General features: G+C 45.9%; 1 protein-coding gene across 1 annotated transcript; it reads left to right on the plus strand.

The window, feature by feature from the left end:
- Positions 1 to 762: 762 nt before the first annotated feature.
- GCH1 (GTP cyclohydrolase 1) lies at positions 763 to 18,806 on the plus strand (the record flags this gene model as incomplete). The annotated part of the gene is made up of 6 exons (XM_084287628.1): positions 763 to 1,069; positions 11,152 to 11,261; positions 13,501 to 13,556; positions 16,559 to 16,590; positions 17,607 to 17,691; positions 18,238 to 18,806. The coding sequence occupies 6 exons, from the start codon at positions 763 to 765 to the stop codon at positions 18,362 to 18,364; spliced, it is 717 nt and encodes a 238-aa protein (XP_084143754.1). The 3' UTR covers positions 18,365 to 18,806.
- Between the last annotated feature and the right edge of the window lie 1,064 nt (positions 18,807 to 19,870).

Raw genomic sequence — 19,870 nt, forward strand, 5'->3', positions numbered from 1 at the left:
GTCCCTTATGCCAATCCCGATCCTGATCCCTGTCACTATCAATCCCAATCCCAATCCCATTCTCCAATCCCAATCCTTGATCCCCAACCCTGATCCCAGTCCCAATCCTGATCCCAGTCCTGATCCCAATCCGGATTCCAATCCTAGTCCCGGTCCCTTATGCCAACCCCAATCCTGATCCCAATCCCAATCCTGATCCCCAATCCCAATCCTTGATCCCCAACCTTGATCCCAATCCCAATCCTGATCCCAGTCCTGATCCCAATCCCAATCCTGATCCCAGTCCCGGTCCCTTATGCCAATCCCGATCTTGATCCCTGTCCCTATCCCAATCCCAATCCCCAATCCCCAGTCCCAATCCCAATCCTGATTCTAATCCCAGTCCCGGTCTTTTATGCCAATCCCAATCCCAATCCCAATATCAATCCCAAATCCCAACCCCAACCCCAACCCCAACCCCAACCCCTCGGGGCGCGGCGCTCGGAGTCCGTCCGGCTCATCGCAGGGCCCTCTGATGACGTCGCGGCGGCTCCAGCCAATGGCAGCGGCGCGGGCGGTATAAAGCGGGCGGCCGAGGCGGCGGCTCCCGAGTCCTGAGGCAGCTCCGGGCGGGCGGGAACGCGCGCGTGAGGGGCGGGCGCCGCGTCAGGGTCGGCACGGTGCCGAGCCCCGAGATTTGGGGAGGGTCCTGAGCCCTCAGCGGGGTGCCGAGCCCCACCGCAGCGCCCTGCCCGCACCGCTCGGGGCCCGATCCGTCCCCTGATGGCGGCGGCACGGAGCTACAACGGGTACCCGCGGCGGGACGGGTCGCCCTCCCCGCCTCTGGGCTCGGACCCCAAGCCTCGCGTCCCCTCCTTGCCCGGCGGTGGCGGCGGTGAGGGCTGGAGGGGAGAGCGGCCCCGCAGCGAGGAGGACAACGAGCTGAGCCTGCCCGGCCTGGCGGCTGCCTACACCTCCATCCTGCGCTCCCTGGGCGAGGACCCGCAGCGCCAGGGGCTGCTGAAGACGCCCTGGAGGGCGGCCACCGCCATGCAGTTCTTCACCAAGGGCTACCAGGAGACCATCTCCGGTAGGAGCCCCGGGGGGGTGGAAAGGGAGAGAAGGTGGTTTTTTGGGGGATTTGTGCTCTTACAGGGTCGGCTGTGGGATGGTAGCATCTCTTTTGGTACCTTCAGGTGGTTTTTGGGGTGAGGTGTGAGGAGATAGGGTTCAGTGGGCGCTCAGGTTTGTGCTCCTCCTGCCCTTTCCTGTAAGGACAGCACCCAGCCCAAACTAATAAAAGCTTTGGGACACCAGGGAATTCCCCCTTCTGCTTCCTCTTTTGGTGAGAGGCAGGTTCCTGGTGCTGACACAGGGCTGGGTGCGGGTCAGGAGGGTGCTGAGCATCCTGAGAGCGCTGCTCCTGTGTGAGCCTGCCCCAAAAACCGCACTGTGTCCCTGAATGAAAAGGCTGAGCTGCCAACCCATCCCTCTGTGTGTGCTCTGCTTCCCCTCAGAGGCTGGCTTCCTCGTCTACTTTCTCTTTCACTTCTCAAAATTGCTGCCTTCTCTGAAATCCCATTGCATACAGCTTCCAGCGTTAACTTACTCACGGCTGGCGGTATTTGTGCCAACATCATGCCCTGGCTCCCCCCAGGAGCAGCACTTCTGCCTTGACCTTTGTTTCTCTTTTACAGCCAAACCTGGTTTTCAGGCTTGTATCTGGAGATCAGCTCAGGGCTGTGCTGGCTGTCATCCCCCTCCTGTTTAGCCTTGCTGCACAGGGTGTTTGGGATGAAGCTTTGTTGGGGTCTCACAGGTTGATCCTCTGTCTGCTGGGAAAAAGTTTCTGCACTTGAGGACTGCACTTGTTGCTTTATCTTGTTGCTTTATTGCTGTGAAACACAGGATGTGTCATAGTCAGGAGGCTTTTTGGTGATAATCTCTGTGAATTTCTGTGCTGAGAGTTTGCTGCCTACCTAAAGTCCTCTCTTAACCTTGCCATGGGTCTCCTGTACAGGGAAAGTTAAACTAAACTGATTCCTTAATTTTCCAGTAGCTTCTTCCTTTTGCTCCAGTGGATACTTTGGGACTCTGATTAATCTGTCCCAGTCTCGTGCATTTCATTGAGCAGAGTAGTTCTGGACAGTCCCCTGCCCTGAATGCTCATCGTGGGGGAGCTGTGTTATACTGGAGAATAAAAAGTGTTAGTGCCACTGCTAGGTGCTGTGCTCCTGAACTGCTTTTTTGTTCCTTTCCTAGCAATCCAAAGGAAGCTGTGATGCTAGCATCCTTTCCTGTGTCAGATCCTTTTACTTGTCAGCTACTCATCTCCTTACACAATGCTCAGCTTCCAGTCCTCCTGCTCTTATTAGTGTAATGGGGAGGGGAAACGAGCTGTAGTTGAAAGACAAACTAGGAAATCTTTGGGGATGGTGGCAGTTGTGGGGCTGTAGCTCCTGTTGCTTGTCTCTGCTGCAGCATCTGGTTGTGCTGTCACTTGGTTGTACTCATACAGCTGGCTGCCTGCCCAGGCTGTGAAATGGACCAGGAACTGGATTGTAAAAAGAGGAAAGAAGGGGAAAAATGTCCTTTCTCTGCTTTATTTTGCAGCTTATTTTGTTCCCTCACATGGAACTACCTGGCTATGCATATGTTAAAACAGTGGTGTGTGGGATATTGAGGTGTGGGTTCAAGTCTATTCCCCAGCAGGGAGAAGACAAGAGGTGAAAAAGACTTACTGTTACAAAATCCCTGAAATAAATACAAAGTTTCTGAAATAAAAGCTCTGTGGTGGTGATTATACAAACAGGGGGCTAGAAGCAAGGTGTGCTGCAACAGGTACGTGGCCCCAGCTGAGCTCCCAGCCTGTGTGAATGGGGCCTGGCTCTGCAGCCAGGAGGGTGGCAACAACAAATTGGGGAAGGGAGCAAGGCTGGTACAGCTACAGGCTTTACAATCAGCGTCCTGTCTGCTTGGGTGTCTACCCTGGGTAGAAAAACCCTGGGCAGGGGAAAAAGCAACTCACTTCCGATGGCATTTTAACTTATTGCATCACTTCTGTGTTCCTGTGTGGGAAATGTATTCCCACTTTACGAAATCTCTTGAAGGCTGGACGGTGTGAAGCTGAAAGCATGCCAGAGGAGCTCTGCGGTGTTTGGTGAGCTTGGCCACAAGCTTTGCTTGTGGGAGGTGAGAACGTGGAGGTGAGAACGTAGAGCTGATGGGGTTGGTCCCAAAACTAAGCTGCCTGACTGCCTCGAGTGCTGCCTGCTGCTCTTAGGGGTTTGTGATGAGTGGTGTCGTGCTCTCGCTTGTCACTGAATGTTTCTGAGTGCAGTCAGGATGCCTGAAGCTTTAGGTACGGTGAGGGATGATGGCCTCACCTGCCCTGCAGCAGTCTGTCCTGTGGTGGCCTTGGAGGTGGAGAACTGATGGTACGTGTGGAGAATTGATATGAGGAACCCCGAGTGCTTTGGGAAGCTGCTGAGCTGATGTTTGCTGACTTCTGTGCAAGCCACACAGGTATTGCTTTTCCTTCTGAGCATTAATTTACTCTTAAGAACAAAACTCCTACTTTTTTTTGTTAGGGTGTCTGAGAACATCAATACTTTTGGGGTATGCATAAATATGCTGGGTGTCTGGTCTCCCTTCCTGGGTCTTGTCACTTTGCTTCAGTGCCAGCTGCTCACATTTGTATTTCTATACTCCCCTAACTTAAAGTAGTGCTGTAGGGAAGATGGCATCTGAGTTCTGTCCCCGTCTCCCCTGGGATTTCTGTGAGCAGCAGAGAACCAGACTCTGTGTTACTTCCTACCTTGTTTTTGACAGCACAGAGTAAGTGTTCCTGCTTTACCTTCATTCATCTTTGCTATCGGTGTTCTGCAGCTGGCCGGTGTTGTTTCAGAGCCATTCGTAGAGTTTACTTGCTAAATATCTAAATCACTCTTACTGTTCTTTCTGGATGCGTTCTCCTATTAATCCTGGCTTTACAAAAGGCCTCTGCCCTTAGCTCTTTCCTTGACAAAATGTATTCGTGTGTATTGATCTCATTGCCCAGGGAAGCTGTGGATGCCCCATCCCTGGAGGTGTTCAAGACCAGGTTAGATGAGGCCCTGGGCAACCTGATTTAGTGGGTGGTGTCCCTGCCCATGGCAGGGGGCTGGAGCTGGGTGGTCTCCAAGGTCCCTTCCAACCCCAGCCCTACTGTGATTCTCATTCTATAGTCCTAATAATCAAACTCTGGTTCTCATTCTGTACTGCTGATCATCAAACTTTCTTTGGAGGTGTGAGAATGCCTCTAGGGATTTAAAGTAAAATCCCTCCTGGAGAGCTGACCTAAAAATGCTGGCAGTTCACACCGGGACATGTGTAGATTAGTAGCCACTACAGGATGCCAGAAGTTTTACTCTTCAATTCCATGCAGTGCTTCTGCATCAGCATTCAAGACCATCTTTTTTTCCTGAGCCGGGGTCAGATTTATTGACTTCTTAACTCTGGGAATAAATTATAATAAAATAGTAACCTGTTCTCTTGGGTAACAAAGGTAGTCTGCTGTTATTAGCAGGCTGCCTTGGACACTTACAGCTTTCAGGCAATTGCCTGACACGTAAAAATGAAACATTGGGAGATCTGTCTGTCCTTCAGTGAAGTCCTCGTGTCACACTTGGAGGTGCAGTCTGTGGGACTATAAATGCTACACAAGTGTGTGCAAATGCAGTGAGTGAATTTGTGGAATAAAAAGGCTGAGGACTGCGCCAGCTTGTAGCTGAAGCTGAGGACTTCAGACTCGATCTTGCTAAGTGGTGAGTTCCAGAAGCACTGAAAGTTGAGGATGCTGGCTTCAAAAAGTAAACTCTAAAGGAGTTCTGATTGTGCAGTCCTGTAGGAGACATCAGGCACCAAGCTGAGCAAGCTTCCTGTGCCTGCAGAAGGAAGCCGACTTGTTCTCATCGCACCCAAGTCCTTCAAGCAGAATGGCACAAGCATTAAATGTTGGTTGTTACATGAATAAAAGCTGAAAGACCTCACTGGTCACTGTGCTGGTTTCCAAGCAAGCTGGGAGGTTCAACTGTCCTTTCAACATAATAGGGAAATGACAATTAGAAACACTAGAGGATAACTTTGCTTTCTGAACCTGTGTGGTTTGAAAGGCTGCATGTGTGTTTTATTTGCCTTAAAGCTAACTGATGCTACTATGCAGCTTTGTTTTAAAGCAAACAACACCTGAAGTCCAAAACCAGTAGCTTAACACCTGCTGCAATGTGTATGTCACTGCCTCTCGTTACTTTGTGCCCTCTTATGGTGGAGGGTGAATAAATGCAACCCTAATACTTCACCTTCTTCCCTCTGTGGTTTTATTTTCATAGATGCAACAACAGAATACGCTTACAAGTTTTCCAAGCCTACTCAGTTTGCTGTGGGTGAGAGGTGCTAAGCATCCCTACGTAGGAATAGACAGGCAGCTCCTTAAACAAACAAGGCTGTTTGATCAGCAGCACTGCCCTTTGCCGAGAGCTGGTGAGTTGTTTCTTTCGTTTCTGTTAGTGGAAGCAAGATGCTGCTCTTCTCTTCCTTCATATAGGTGTGACAGTCTAACATAAACTTAAATATCTGCCTTATTGGTAGCATGGCCATGGCTTGTTTCTTCCAAACTGGAGGGTGGGAGAGACAGGATTGTTCACGGTAAGGTTCTTGGGGGTTTCTTTCTTCTACCCTGACCCCTTGTGTGGGTGAAGCTTACTGTGAACTTACCAGGATGGTCTCCCTGACCATTAATATTCAAGCAACACCAAACTGGATAAGCTTGTTTGGGTTTTGTCAAGAGTTTATTAAATATCTTAACCTCTTGGATCGTACGCTATCGAAGAGGTCTGATCTTTTCATGTTGCTTTTTCAAAGCGTTGTTTTGTCTTCTGATTTTTCATTTGTTTTGATTACAGAAAGGAGTGTGGATGGGGCACTTCCAGCACCTTCTGTGACATGAGATAGTGAAGTAGTTATTGAAATCCTGATGCATTTTAATGAGCATCTCCATAACCCTGCTTTCCCTCGTATTAATAAATCTGTTGGTAAAGGAAACAGATTAGAGCCTAATCTGAGTTTCATCTGAGAGTCTGCAATAACCGATCTCTTAGGAATGGACTTAAATCTCGCTGCAATGTGGAAAGTGTCTTAAAGTAAATGAATCGGTAAAGAAGATGGCCAAAATTAGTTGAATATCAATGCTGCATTTCCTCTATTTGCCTCTACAAAATGAGCTGTAAAAGAGCTGGACCAGATGCATAATTTCTGGTGGCTGAAGAATTAAGTTTTGCTGCAGAAAATGCTCCTTTCTGGAGTGGGTTGTCTATTTCCAGCCCTCGGGTGTGGCAGTGATGAAATCTGAACTATTAGTCATCAACTTGTAACTTCTTCTGTCTGGTGTCCCTTCTTTCCTGGTAGGAAGGTACACGATGGTGAGGAAGCCACGTGGTGCTAATGCCTCCTTAATTTTTCTCTGCAGCTTTTGAACTCTCCTGCCTGTTCAGGGTCATGCTGCGGCTTAGGCTGTGTCTCCTTCCAGGCTGCTTCAAGGCTTCCTGAAGCAAGTGCTAATTCTGTTGTGAATTGGCACTCCCAGACCATCCTGAAGCCGTTAACTTCCTGCAGGACTACAGACTCTGTATGAATATTTGTAGCCTGAGTCTCCTCCCTGTATGTGTAATAAATTCCAGTACCTTTCTAGTGCAGTAATTCTCTTGTTGCTTGTCTGCAATATTTTTTCCAACTATAGTTCCGTAGTATCAACACACAAATAAATGCAAAGCTTCAGTTTTGATTCTGTCTTAATATTTGGCAACAACTGAGAGCTTTTCTAGCAGTTTTCTTCCAGATTTGGTTCAGACCCTGTAGCCTCCTGGCTTTCCTGCCACACATTTGGCTGTTAGCTCAGGCTTCCTGCTCTGTTACATCTCTCCTTGGATGAAGAGGAACTTCTTCCCAGGCAAGTCAGCTGAAGGTATCCAGTTTTCCACCTCAGCAAGCAGTTGCTCTGGTCTCTGGCTCATCACACTGCAGTTTTGGAGCACCCTCCTGCTCCCTGCCTGTTCCTAGGTCACACCAGGTGTTGTGCAGGCTGTTTTTTGCTCCTGGCAGAGCAAAAGGAGCCTGAGCTCTGCCTGTGGTTTGGTTTTCTCATGTCCCCATCAGGATGGGTGAGCCCATGGGACAATATCAGTGCATGTGAGAGTGACTCCATCCTCTTGACAGCAAACAACCCTCGATCTGCCTCTTTTCTAGAGAGAAGCAGCTCATCATGAGAACAACCTGCGAGCATCTCAGTCTTTTTGTCTCAGAGCCAGAAGCAGACACCAGGTGCCGTGAAGCCGAAGCAGCGCTGCTCTGCGGAGCGCTGTCATCCCTCATTCCCTTCACCTCCCGAGCCAGCTGCGGGGTGGGCTCTCTCTGGTTGCCAGAGGTGCTTCTGCTTTCCTGTGTCACATTAAAGCCATGCAAATAGTTTCTATAGCAACAGGTCTTTTTTGCTTAGCTCTGACGCAAAATCCCGAAAGGTCTTTCTCGTTCTGCCTTCATCCAATTCCGATTTCTGCTTTTATCAACTCTTTTTGAAGATAAAGGGGGAAAACTAATTCAGTTTTGTTTCAGGAGTTAACTTGCAGCAAAAGCGACTGTTTAGTTCTTAACAGCCTGCTGAAGTTTCTGCAACAGGACTTGAACTCTGGGCTGAAAGAAACCTCAGCTGGAACAATCTAGAGATCATCACCAGCTAAACATTTCATGTTTGTTCGTGTTCTCTTCCTCCCAGCCATGTGTTTTTATCCAGATCTTAGCATTTCCTTAACGTGGTGTGTCTAGGCTTAGGCAGCAAGCTCCCTCAGCTTTCCTGGGGTGGCAGGGAGCACAAGCAGTGTTATCTGCAGGCTCCTTTAGCTTACAGGGAGGTTGCTTTGTGCCTCCCCTTGCTCAGAGGTTGAGAGGCTCTGAACAGGCCAATGCTGCAAGCAGAGGGGATGCGAGTCCTGTCCTCTTACTGCAGAACATGTAGGTCCTGGCCTCAGTGGCCAGGAAAAGTCTGGGGCTGGAGTAAAAGTTTCTGGGGGCTCCAAACGAGGAAGCCAAGAGGAAGCTGAAATCCAGCTGCTGAAGGAGGTGCTGTGGCCTAGGTAGAATGAAAGAAGAGGCAAAGAGGTACAAAATTGTTCCCAGCTTTGCTTCTGGACTGGTTAATCCGAGGCCCTGTTTCCCCTTCTGCCCTGTGAGCTCTGGTACACTCTCTGGAACATGCGCTGCAGGCTCCGGGCTAAGCTCGTTGAGGCCTTGTTTGATGCTACTGCAAATTGAATGACTAGAGAAAATAAAAGGCAAAGTTAGACAAAATGGCATTGCCTCTCTGCAAAGCGTTTGAGTCTTTGCCAAGCAAGTCTCTCCCGGGTAATTACTGCAGGCAAGTGCTGCAGCAGGACCTAGCGTGGTGTCTTGTCACAGCTACTCCTGCCTCGCTTGTTGGTGATTTAAGGCTTGGATTTGAAAGGGTTTCATGTTGGGGTTGGGGATGGGAGAAGATACAGACACCGGCTTTGTGCTCTGCTTATTTTTCAGGAGGAGAAGCTTGCAAAGTGTGAGCAGGAGGGACTCGAGCAGGGTAGGGTGACTGGAGCTGTGTCCTAACACCATAGCAAGTAGTCAGGTACCAGCCTTCTGTCCCAGCCCTTGTTTTGCCCTTGCCTCCCTGTATGGCCTGGCAGCTGTGAAGAGGTAGTGGAGAGCCAGCACTAAGCTCCTTTCTTCCTTGATGGGTTCCCACCTTCCCAAGCTGTTAATAACTGCTGCTGACTGTTAAAATCAGTACAGCTGCAGACATCTCGCAGCTGAGCAGGTATCCTCCACCTAGCTGCTACTTGCTACTAAAGTTCCAAAAATCTGGGGTGTAAAATTGTTAAGATGTGCATAAATAAGTGTGAAATACCCCACAGCTCTGTGCTCCTCTTCTTGACAAAGATCGAATTGCCTCCATGCTTCTAAAACTTCCTTTGAGAGGAGGCATTACCCAAACTGCTATGGCTCAGAGCAGCTACAGAGAAGATATGCAACAGGATGGGTGGCCTTTGTGTTCCTGGTTAGTTGCTTTAGCCATGGGAGGGATGCATTTTGTTCCTGAAGTTGTTTGTGGGATACTTTGCAGGTCTCAACCTTCTTTTCCCATCTCAACCTTCTTCTCCCCAGCCCTATAATAGGGCTACCAGCTGTCTCCATAATAAAACATGGCTCTTCAGCACAGTAGATTGTGGTTCCTCAGATAGTCTGTAAGGATCCATTCATATATTTTATAGATGTGTGTATATGCACATGTATAAATGCATGTGTATATATATGAGGCTCTTCCACGTTGAAATTCCTTCTGCTGAGGTTTTGACCTTCTGCTGCCACATGTTCCTGTGGCTTGCAACAAGAATGTGGCTACTTCTGATTCTCCACCAGTGTGCTGATGTAATTCTGTATCTAGCATCGGGCTCTGATGTGCTGCTGGTGGTCTAATAACAGCAGCAGTCGCTCTAGAGACTCTTCTTGGGTCTGTTTGGATTTTGTTTTAATAATGCGGGGCGTAGTAGCAGGCTTTGTGAAACCACTGTTTGCCTTTCAGCTCTGGAAATGGCACACCTGCGGAGTGCTGCGTGGAGGAGCCAAGAACCTCGACTGCTGCTCTGTCTCCCCCGTGTCCTGCTCTGTTCCAAATTCTGGCTCTTTCTGGCTGAATTCATAGTAATACAACTTGCACGGTGCTTCCCACGTAATCAAAAATCTCTCCAGCGGTGTCCGGTGCAAGCTGGACCCTAAAATTTAAAGGACAAAATCGTGTGCCTTCACAGCCTTGTTTCCTGGCCCCTTTCGTGCCCTCCGTCCCTGTTCTCTGACCTGATCGAAAACCTTCTGGGGTTCAGCCTCGTTGTTTTGCAGGTTGCCAGCCCTTCTCGGGAAAGGACGTGCGTTGCAGGCAGAACATCTTGCGCACAGTTTCCAGGGTTACCTGTGTAGTGCTGATAGCAAGCAGGAAATTAAAATGCTCCGCGATGATGAGACGTTATCGGCAGCAGATGGTGGCCATTAGGTGTGCGTACATGTCAGGGGGAGGCATCGAGGCACGGAGAGCAGACACAACTATTAGATTTGTGTAATCATCACTGCAGGTGCTGGGCTGCACGGTGCGTGGAGCCGGGCAGTCCCTGAGCACCCCATCGGGCCGTGGTGTACCCTGCTGTGGTTCCTGGAAGTACCTCCAAGCAGTCTGTGTGGCTTCAAGCGAACTTCCTCGCAGAGTTTCACGTGCTGCTGTCAGCCCTCCTGCCCAGCTAGTTCTCTCTTGCTGTTCTTCTTCTCTCCGTATCATCTCTTCTTTACAGCTGTTCCCTCTCGTCCTTCAAAAGGCTCCCTCTCTTACCTTGTTCTGCTTTTAAGTTCTCCAAACGTGGTCCAGCTTGCTCTAGTTTTTTGTGGAGACCGCAGTAATCTGCTCTATCCTGCATCAGGAGTGCCTCGGGACTTGTCAGGGGACTGCTAAATACGGAAAATCAACCAAGGGGCTGTTTTGCTGAGCTCTGGGACTAGCAGAGCCCCATGCTATATAGTCCTTTTCTTTCTGAGCTGTCTCTTCCTCTTATCTTTATGGGTTTTTCCACATTAATTCTGTTAAGTCTGAGACGTGGGATTCAGATGGGATGTACTTCTGCGTGCCTGTTTCAGTGTGAGACAGCAAATGTCTCTCTGATCTGTGGCTGCAGATCTCTGTACTGAACAGCCTCAACAGCTGCTGGTTGGTGTGCCTCAGGGTGAAACGCTTCCAGGGCACAGAGCTTCCTGGAAGAGAGTGGTGCTGATGTTGAAGTGTTTGAAGAAACCACTGCGATGGCTAGCTATTACAAATTATAAGTTAAATAAAATATTATAGGCTGAGTTCTGGCATAACACATGGGTAGTCTGATATAGCACCGTGGCAATTGTGGTTGTACACACACCAAAGGGTGCTTGTGGTGTTACTCCTTACTTCCCTCGTCGTAACCCTGAAATCCATAGCTCTGGGAGAGCTGTGCACTTGCCACGAGCTTTATCAGAACTGTCTGGAGGAGACTTCTGTGCTTGTGCGTGTAACTTCTTAATGCAAATGTTTAATTTCAGATGTTCTGAATGACGCCATCTTTGACGAAGACCACGATGAGATGGTAATTGTGAAGGACATAGACATGTTCTCATTGTGTGAGCATCACCTCGTTCCATTTGTTGGAAAGGTAACTCTTCCTTACAAAGCAAACATGGGGAATACATGATAAAAGACCTGAAGTACACGTAAAAGACTTTGTAGCTAGAACTACAAAGCTTTTAAAGCTGTAAGTATTTACTGCTTACGGCTATGATTCTAGAAGTTAATCTCCAGAGAATACAAATAAGTAAGACCTCCTTAATGTGAGTTTTATTTGGATTTAAAGCTCCTAAAATATAATGCTCAACCTTTCCTGGTCTAAGTAATCTAATGGTTTCTGACATTTCATATCAAAGCTCTTCTTCATGAAGCAGCAGCAAGCCTTGGGGGCAGACATCTTGATATTAAACCAGCTCACCCTGCACGCTGTCTCTGTCACGGATTTAGCTGCTGGCTCAGAGCTATCTGGTGTACATTCATCTCGGGAGCCCCCGTGAACAGAGCGAAATTCTGTTTAGCAGCCCTGTTTTAATTTGGCTAGCAGGAGACTGCATAGGCTGGGACTCCTGTGAAAGGGGCTGGTGTTTCAGGTGCTGTTGAAATCGTGGTGCCAATAGCTTAATTCTTCCCCTGCCATCCCCAACAATGAAAAACACAACAAAAAAGCACCAAAGCTCCAGTAAACTCAAAGAGTTCAAAATTGGTAGCTGTTTCTGCAAGCCTTAGCCTCTTCATTCTCATATCAGCAGAGGAGGGTGGAGCTTAGTCTAATCCATATGTTCTACTATTAAGTACTCACAGGGCAGAGTAGCAGGTGCTTTTGTTTTCTATAAAATCTTATCAGTACCACATATGTTCCAAGTAAACTGTCTCCCAAGAAATAAAATACCCGAACAGAAACCAGCTGCTGCTTCAGTGGAGTCAACTCATCTGCTTTCTTCTCTCAGTGTTGGTTTTATACCAGAGAACGAGGTAACTTCTTTTACTGTGGAAGCTTTCTGTTTCTATTACACATGCTGTGTCTGTTCTCTTCATGACTTCTGTGGCAATGTAAGCATTCTTCTTACGTCCAGCTGTTTAGCCTGTGTGGTTTGGAGAAATCTGCAAACACCGAATTGGTCCTGCTTCGTATAATGGTCTGCTAAATGACTTGGTATGCCTCTACATATTCTCAGACTAACCATTCCCCTGTTGGGTACCTCAAACAGGCTGCAAATACTGAGCAGTAGGTCTTGTGTTTGCAGTTCTATCTCGAATAAAATCAAGATTTTTCACAAAGAAAGTACGGGGAGCAAGATTCAATACTTATTTTTAGTTATGTCTCTTAATTTACCTAAAATGTTTCGTGTCTTTTCAGGTGTCAGTGGGTTGATTACCCAACAGAAGTGATAGGAATGAGCAAGTTAGCCAGGTAATTAGGTGCACTGTGGTACCTTTAACTGCAGGTACAGCAATACAGGATTCTGAGATGGGGCCTCTAGGCAAAGCACTGAGACACAATCCTATACTGATACTCCCGTGCTGTATCTTGGCTAATTTTTCAAGTCTCTGGTACAGTGACATAAAATGCTGGTTTATAATCTGTTAAATTGTAAACCCACTTGATTTCAGTAGCCCATGTTGCTTTTTAAATAATAGGAAGCTAAATGCCTTTGCCTTGCCTGTCAGATCTGAGCGCTTTTCTGATCTGTAACTTATTTCAAACTAGTATGGTTACCCATTTTTATGAATGTTCAGCAAATCCATATTCAAGCAGAGTAGAAGTCAATTTATTCATACAGTGATCTATGGTATTACCAATAGCACATGAGATGGCATTAAAAATAATAAAAATAAATAAATAAATTCAGTACGTGCAGCCTGATTTTGGTGGCAAAGAACTTGCCATCAGAACTTTTACCTGAAGTACAGTCCCTCTCCCTCCCTTTTCCTGAATCTGCTTTAGGTCTTGAAAGAAAAGTGTGTATTCTAGAGAAACAGTGCTGTGCTGAGTAATAAAGCCTTCTTTTTGTACCCAAATGTAATAGTGTTCTGGGGCATTCCTGAGACTTGGAACATAAGCCTTGACTCATGAGGAGTTGTGATTTTTCTCTCCCCTTAACCTCTTCTGCATACGGACACTGACCTCACCAGGCATTCACAGTCTTGGTTAGCTCCACAGTTTTTCAGGCTTGCATGGTGGCATGTTCCTCCCACATGCTAAGACTCCTGGACTGTTCCAGCGTTAGTTCTGGGGCAGGTGTGCATCTCATTCTCTGTGCATGAGTTTCATGTGCATTTTAAAGTCTGCTTTTGGTTCTGCTAATGGCTTGTTCTCCTCTGTCTAGGTGCATATTGGCTATCTTCCTAACAAACAAGTACTTGGCCTCAGCAAGCTTGCTAGGTAAGTGTTAATGTAATGAAAGTGATGCTAATTTGTAAAAAGGATTCCAAGCTGTGCTAACTGTGTTAATCTTTCTAATCTGGTCCCCCTGTAAAGCTCAACACACTTTGTGTCCTGGATTTGGATTTAGACCAATCCTCAGCATTATGTTTTTTGTGTGGAGAGGACAGACAAGTATTAGAGCTCTGTTAATTCACGTTACAGTTACTGTAGGAGAGAGCCATAAACTTCTGTGCATTCATCCAAAGCTCTGGTGTCTCAAGGGACTACAGAAGGAAGAACAAGTGGAGAATCTTAGTCATGTTTTAAGGCAGGCCACCAAAACCAGCAGGGACCTCTAGCTGCTACTTCTTTGTAAATTTACTGATAAGAACAAAAATCCCAAACTGTAAATGAACACGTTGTCTGGATAAAAATTGAATCTAAATCTGTTAGCTGACTTCTGATAAATTTGACATTTCTTTCTTTCACTCCAGGCCTGCTGAGAAAGCCGTGGGGCAGATTCTATAGATAAGGCTCAGCCTCACAAACAAAGTAATTAGGATACACTTGAAAAATCCATTTGTTATGTAAAATAGCTTTTTCCTGAGCCCTTGGATCAGTTGTTGCACTGAATCGTGTTATAAAGTGATAATCCCTAGCTCTGGTGAGGAAGGGGATGGCAGATCCCTTAAATAGATGGACGATTGGGCAGCAGAGTGGAAGGGTGTCTTTCAACAACCTTAAATCTTGGAAAAAAAGCTGTCTGTAGTTCAGAAAGACCACATAGGACTTACACTTTCCCTGACACGTCTGTTAATCTTTCTGTAGTTCCAATAATGCTAATGAGAATTAGCCTTGTAAATCTGCACGCCTGCTGGGTTTTCTTAGTGGTTAAGAAATGTGCAGGATATGACAGTAGCGTGCTTTGAAATCAGTCAGCTCTGTTCTGTGCTCTGTTTGCACAACAATGAATTTGGTTTGGAAGCAGAAGGGCCCAGGTCGCATCTTGGTTAATGTAACCTCATGTTGCAGGGAGACCATCTTCTAGCAGTGCTTGCAAGAGTGAAATTTGCTCTGATTAAAAGTCTGAAGCCATTAAACACTTAATTTTTTTTGCAAACGTCTACTGTGACTGCAGTCAACTGTCTCCTGATATTGTAGGATGAGATTCGAACTGTCAGCACTGCAGCTGCTGGGTGGAAGATTGCCTTTTGTAGCTGCTTATGGCTAGGAACACCCTGATGTGTGGCAGTTCAGGGCTCGTGTCGTGTGTTGGCTGGTACTTGTGTGGCTGCAACTCTATAAGTGGTGAGGATTTTTTTTTTTAAGGATTTTTTTGAAGCTGGGGTTCTGAAGGTGGCCATCGTTCCTGAAGGGATTATGCCTTCGTTTCTGAAGGGCTTTAGGATCACAGTTGAAACACACATCAGTTGATTTGTGCTTGCTCTGGTCTGCAATTACCTCTCAATTGCTGGTTTAGAAAGGAGCTCAAAACTGTCTTGAATGCTGCTTAATGCAGCTGGCAACGTGGTGCTAAAAGCGTACAATTTTCCCTCTCTTTATTCTCAGTATAGGAGTATGCTTGGATATGTGCAAGGCTTCCTGCGTTGTGCTTTAAAGGTTAAATCTCGGCTCTCCTTTCAGGCTAGAGTAAAACTCCCATACGCTACAATAATGAAAAGATTAGATTCTTGTATAACAAAATGTTCTCAGTCCGTGCTTGCTTTTGAGTGCTTACCATGAAGAGATTGGTGGGCCAAATAGTGCTTCTCTTTCTTGCCCTATATAATGCAACTAGTGTTTGAACAAAGATTTGTGAGGCTGTTGGTACTGTGCGCCTAATCTTTCGTAATAGGATTAGTCTAATGTGGTGTGTTTCTGGAGTTGTCATGACCTGTATTCGGTAAACAAACATTTTTTCCTTGGATTTTAAGCTCAGGCTTGAAAATATTAATGCTGTTTTTACACAAGCACGCTTATGGGACTTGTAATATATAATAACAATTTAAAAAAAAAAAACCTCAGCATCAACTTTTTCCTATCCATATATTTAATCTAAATATTGGATTGCTTTGTTTAAAATAGCTATAACACAACCATTTGATTTCTGGAGAGGAGTTTCTGCATATAATTCTCTCTCCAAAACAGCAGGCAAGTCTCATTGTCAGAAATGTTTCTTGTAACTAATGCCTCAGGCTGCCAGCCAGCATCTGTTTTTTGTCTAGTCTGACCAGATGGGTATTGAAGCTTTCTATAGCAACTTCTTAACATGGCCACTTGATGTGTAATTAAGCATTTTAGGTCTGCACGAATAACCCACTGAGTTACAGCTATAGGAAATTTTCTTAAATGTGTGAATTTCAGTACTGTGGTGACAGATGATCAAAACCATCACTTGAATTGCTCCACAAATGGCTTGAATTTGAGGTCACCTTATAGAAGAGCACTATGGTGATCCTTTGCACTGAAATGTGAAGGTTTGTTAGATATGTGGGTGGAGAGTATCTTTTGCATAAAAACAGTCATTTCTCATTGTTAAATCTGTGGTTAAATGCAAGAATTTAGAACGTTTCTTGCTTTAGTAGCCTTCTGGGAATCTGAGTATCTGGACTGTCCTTAAAGCAGAATTTGGTTTAAACTGAAGCAAAAGAAGGTAATCTGACCTCAGCTCAAGGATTAGCTTTCAGGGAGTCAGTGGGGATGGATTCCCTTGGAAGTGTGTGGTCCAGGTAGGTCATGGTACAAATACTCCAAAAGTAACAGCCAAGCAGCAGATGCTCCGAGAAGTGACAGGGTTGCCCCTAAAATAGCTTGTGATGTGGCAGATACGGGGCACCTGTCACTAAAAACAGTGATGTGGTAAGGGAAGCCCTGGAGCCATGCCAACCATCACCTGGACTTCCAGGAAGGATGTGGATCAATACAATGGTCTTGTTTGGTAGTGCAAAGTAATTGTGAAGGTCAGGCCATGGTCATATAGGAATAACTAAAACAAATTGTCTTTTTCCTTTCTATTCTAGGATTGTGGAAATATACAGTAGAAGATTACAAGGTAAACAGATGAATCTGGATTTTTTTTTTGTTGCTTGTACAGTCCTTTGCTAGCTAGCTTAAGGTACCATAATTATAGGTGGACTACAGCTGTATCAATTCTTAAGTGTGTGAAGAAAAACTGTTCTTGAAAAGGTGTTTCTCATCTGTCAACTTATTTTGCCTCTGCATTTCCCTTGAGGGGTAAAACGTGCCTATGAAAATGGATGGAGGCAGTAACTGGTTCAGAGGATAAATGTGCCGTAAGATAGAGCTGCCAGGGATAACTGAACTAGCTGGCTGCTGCTGGATATGAACTCCTCCACAGATAATTTGAGATGCCTTCCTGCTCTGAGGAGATGAGCCGATAGCAGGCAGCCCATAATATGGCAGCTGTCCCCTGAGACGCAGAGGAAGCTGCAGGAGTTGCTCCATGCCTTGGGTCAGGCTCAGCCTGCTCTCGTTGTCCTGCAGTTAAATTTGGTCTGCTCATGGCAACGGAAGTCCCAGTGACCATTAGGTGTGAGACTGGGAAATAGCTGCAGGAAGTAAAGCTCTGGAGGACAATAGATTCCCTTAATTTGCTCTTTTTTTTATCTCAATTACCTTCCCTCAAAAATAAATTTGGTGTGTAGGGAGTGGATAATGCAGCAGTAAAGCTAGTGAATAAATATGTAAAAAATGAAAGAATAGAGGAAAGCAAGAAACTCTAACCACATAATGAGAAATGCAAGACCTATTATAACAAGTCACGGTAATGCAAATTCCTGCAAACATGTGTAATGGAAAACCCCCAGTATAAACAAGCAAATCAAAGGTCTGTTTCAGGATACAAAATATAAGCTAGGGTTTGTTGCTAACAAAACTAATTTAGGAAGACCAGATCTTGGGCAGGAAGCGGAGGGGACAGGCACACTTGGAAATGAGGATGCAGTATTTTGATGCCATCCTTTCTGTGATGTGTAGATGATGATGATGATGATGTATTCAAGCTAGTCAGATTTAACAGTGGTTCTGACCTCCCTGCTCTCCTTTCAGTCCAGGAGCGCCTTACCAAACAAATCGCAATAGCCATCACAGAAGCCTTACAGCCCGCTGGAGTCGGAGTGGTTATCGAAGCTACGTAAGTTGCTCTGAGCTCTTCTGGGCTGGGGGAGATTCCAGCTGTGCTGCCTTTTGGCTCTCCAGCTGCTGCAGCTGTGTGCCGTGCTTCTCAGAGTGCAGGTAGGCAGGAGGGATCTCAGCCTGCTCGGTGAAATGGCCTGGTGGGTTGGAGCTGGTTAAAGTGGGGGCTTGTCTTAAGCATTGTGGAGATGTGACAACTAGGAATGGGACAGCTGACCACAGTTGCACTGGATCCATGTCCTGCCTACAATGCACCCCCTACAGCAGAGCTTGAGTCTAGCAACAGGCACGTCCTTGTGATCACGCTGGAAAAACTGGGATTTTGTAAGGGCCTAAGGAGAGAAGACAACGCTCAGGAGCTGAGAACTTGATTTTCTCTAGAGAACAACTGAGATTCATTGATTCTGACAAATCACCATGCTGGATATGGAGGTTTTTACTTCCACCATATTTAATTTGACCCTGTAAGAATCATCTGTTGTCTTCATGGCATGGCTTCTGCAGAGTATGTCTGATTTATTGACCTTCCTCTCGTTTCTTCTAGGCACATGTGTATGGTAATGCGTGGGGTACAGAAAATGAACAGTAAAACAGTAACCAGCACAATGTTGGGGGTATTCCGGGAAGATCCAAAGACCCGTGAAGAATTCTTGACACTCATCAGGAGCTGAAACTGTTTTTCTCTAAATGCACTCTGGAGATTGTTCTGTCCAGTGTCACTGTCTGTTCTTACTTGTTCCTACGTCACACTCTTAAACTAAATTGTTGTGAATTGTTGTCATAGTCTTTGTTCAGTAAAAGACTTCTGATGGCAAATGAGAAGTGTAATGATGAGGTAGGCTCCTCCTGGATTTCCGATGATGCTGATATCACAGAATTACAGGCTACAAATAGGGTTTTGAAAATGCTTTTTCTCCATCTACAGAGCAGAATATACTGCTGTTAGGAGAAAAGCATGGTTTGGGAGTGAAATATGGATATTTATGAAATCGTTCTGTTAGTAGAATAAACACGGTGCAGCACAGGAAACAATTGGAAAGCTGTGGATCCTTGTAGGACCACTTACATGCTGCAGATACTTTTATCTCTGCTGAAGAGGATGGTCCTGAATTGTCTCTGGCTATACTTTATTACAAGTCCTGCAGTGGCTGTTTCAGTATCTGGATATGTGTTTTACCTCTTTGAGATGTTACCTCTGGTGGTGTTTTATATTCTCGCTAGTATTAACCCTCTTTTTTTTGTTGTTGAATTTGTTTGAGAATTTAAAACACACTTTTCCTACCCTCTTAACATGCAGGGAATTACTTCCTAAGTGATTTGGAACAGCGTTTTATCTCTCTATATTTATGCACCTTTTTCTCTGTGCCTCAGAAGGTCTCACCACTTGAACTGTCAGTTTCTTACTATTTTTAAGCAAATTTTAATGGGGTGGGTGGGTGGGGAACCCAGAGTCTGTCTGCAAAGAGCTAAGATATCCAAAGAGTTTTTTAATATTTGTCTTGAGTTTTCCTTCTCGGATTTCCATGAGCTAGACTAAGAAACTAGATCTAGTCTGATCTGAAAATGAAGATTTTTTTTCAAGCATTTCAAGACTTGCATCTCTTCTACGTTGGACCAAAGGTGGGCACTGAAATCCTGGACGCAGCATGTTGTACTTCTGCCTGTTGGCAGGTCATTCCAGGGCAAGGTAAACTGAAATGACAACGTATTTCATAAGAGCAATTGAGAAAAGCATTTCCATGGCCATCAAAATGAATTAAACCACAGTTTTCTGTCTATGTGGCAACCTCTGTATGTGGCAGTATTGGTACAAAAAGTTTCGGTCAGCTGGACTTGGCTGAACTTCTTCTACTTTGTTACAATTTTAATGGGAGTTTTGTAACTCTTAATTGGGAAAAGATGATGCGCAAATGGAAACCACCCTTCTCAAACCAAGCACAGGAGGCAAAATTTAACAAAGGAAATGTCAGCCAGGGTGTCAGATGCCCACAGCGCAGGTTCCCATAGTCACACTAGCTATGCTGAATATCAATCCAAGATGTTCTCTGTGCTAAACCTAAAAGGCAGCTCCTTGTCTGGCAAGCTGTGTCTTACCAACTTGTGTGCATTCCTGCCTGTCACACAACCCTTCTGGGGAAACAATGAAAATCAAGCCAGGTCGAATTTCCATTGAGCCT

The sequence above is a fragment of the Netta rufina genome, assembly GCF_964035555.1.
Source record: "Netta rufina genome assembly, chromosome: 5".
NCBI lineage: Eukaryota > Metazoa > Chordata > Aves > Anseriformes > Anatidae > Netta > Netta rufina.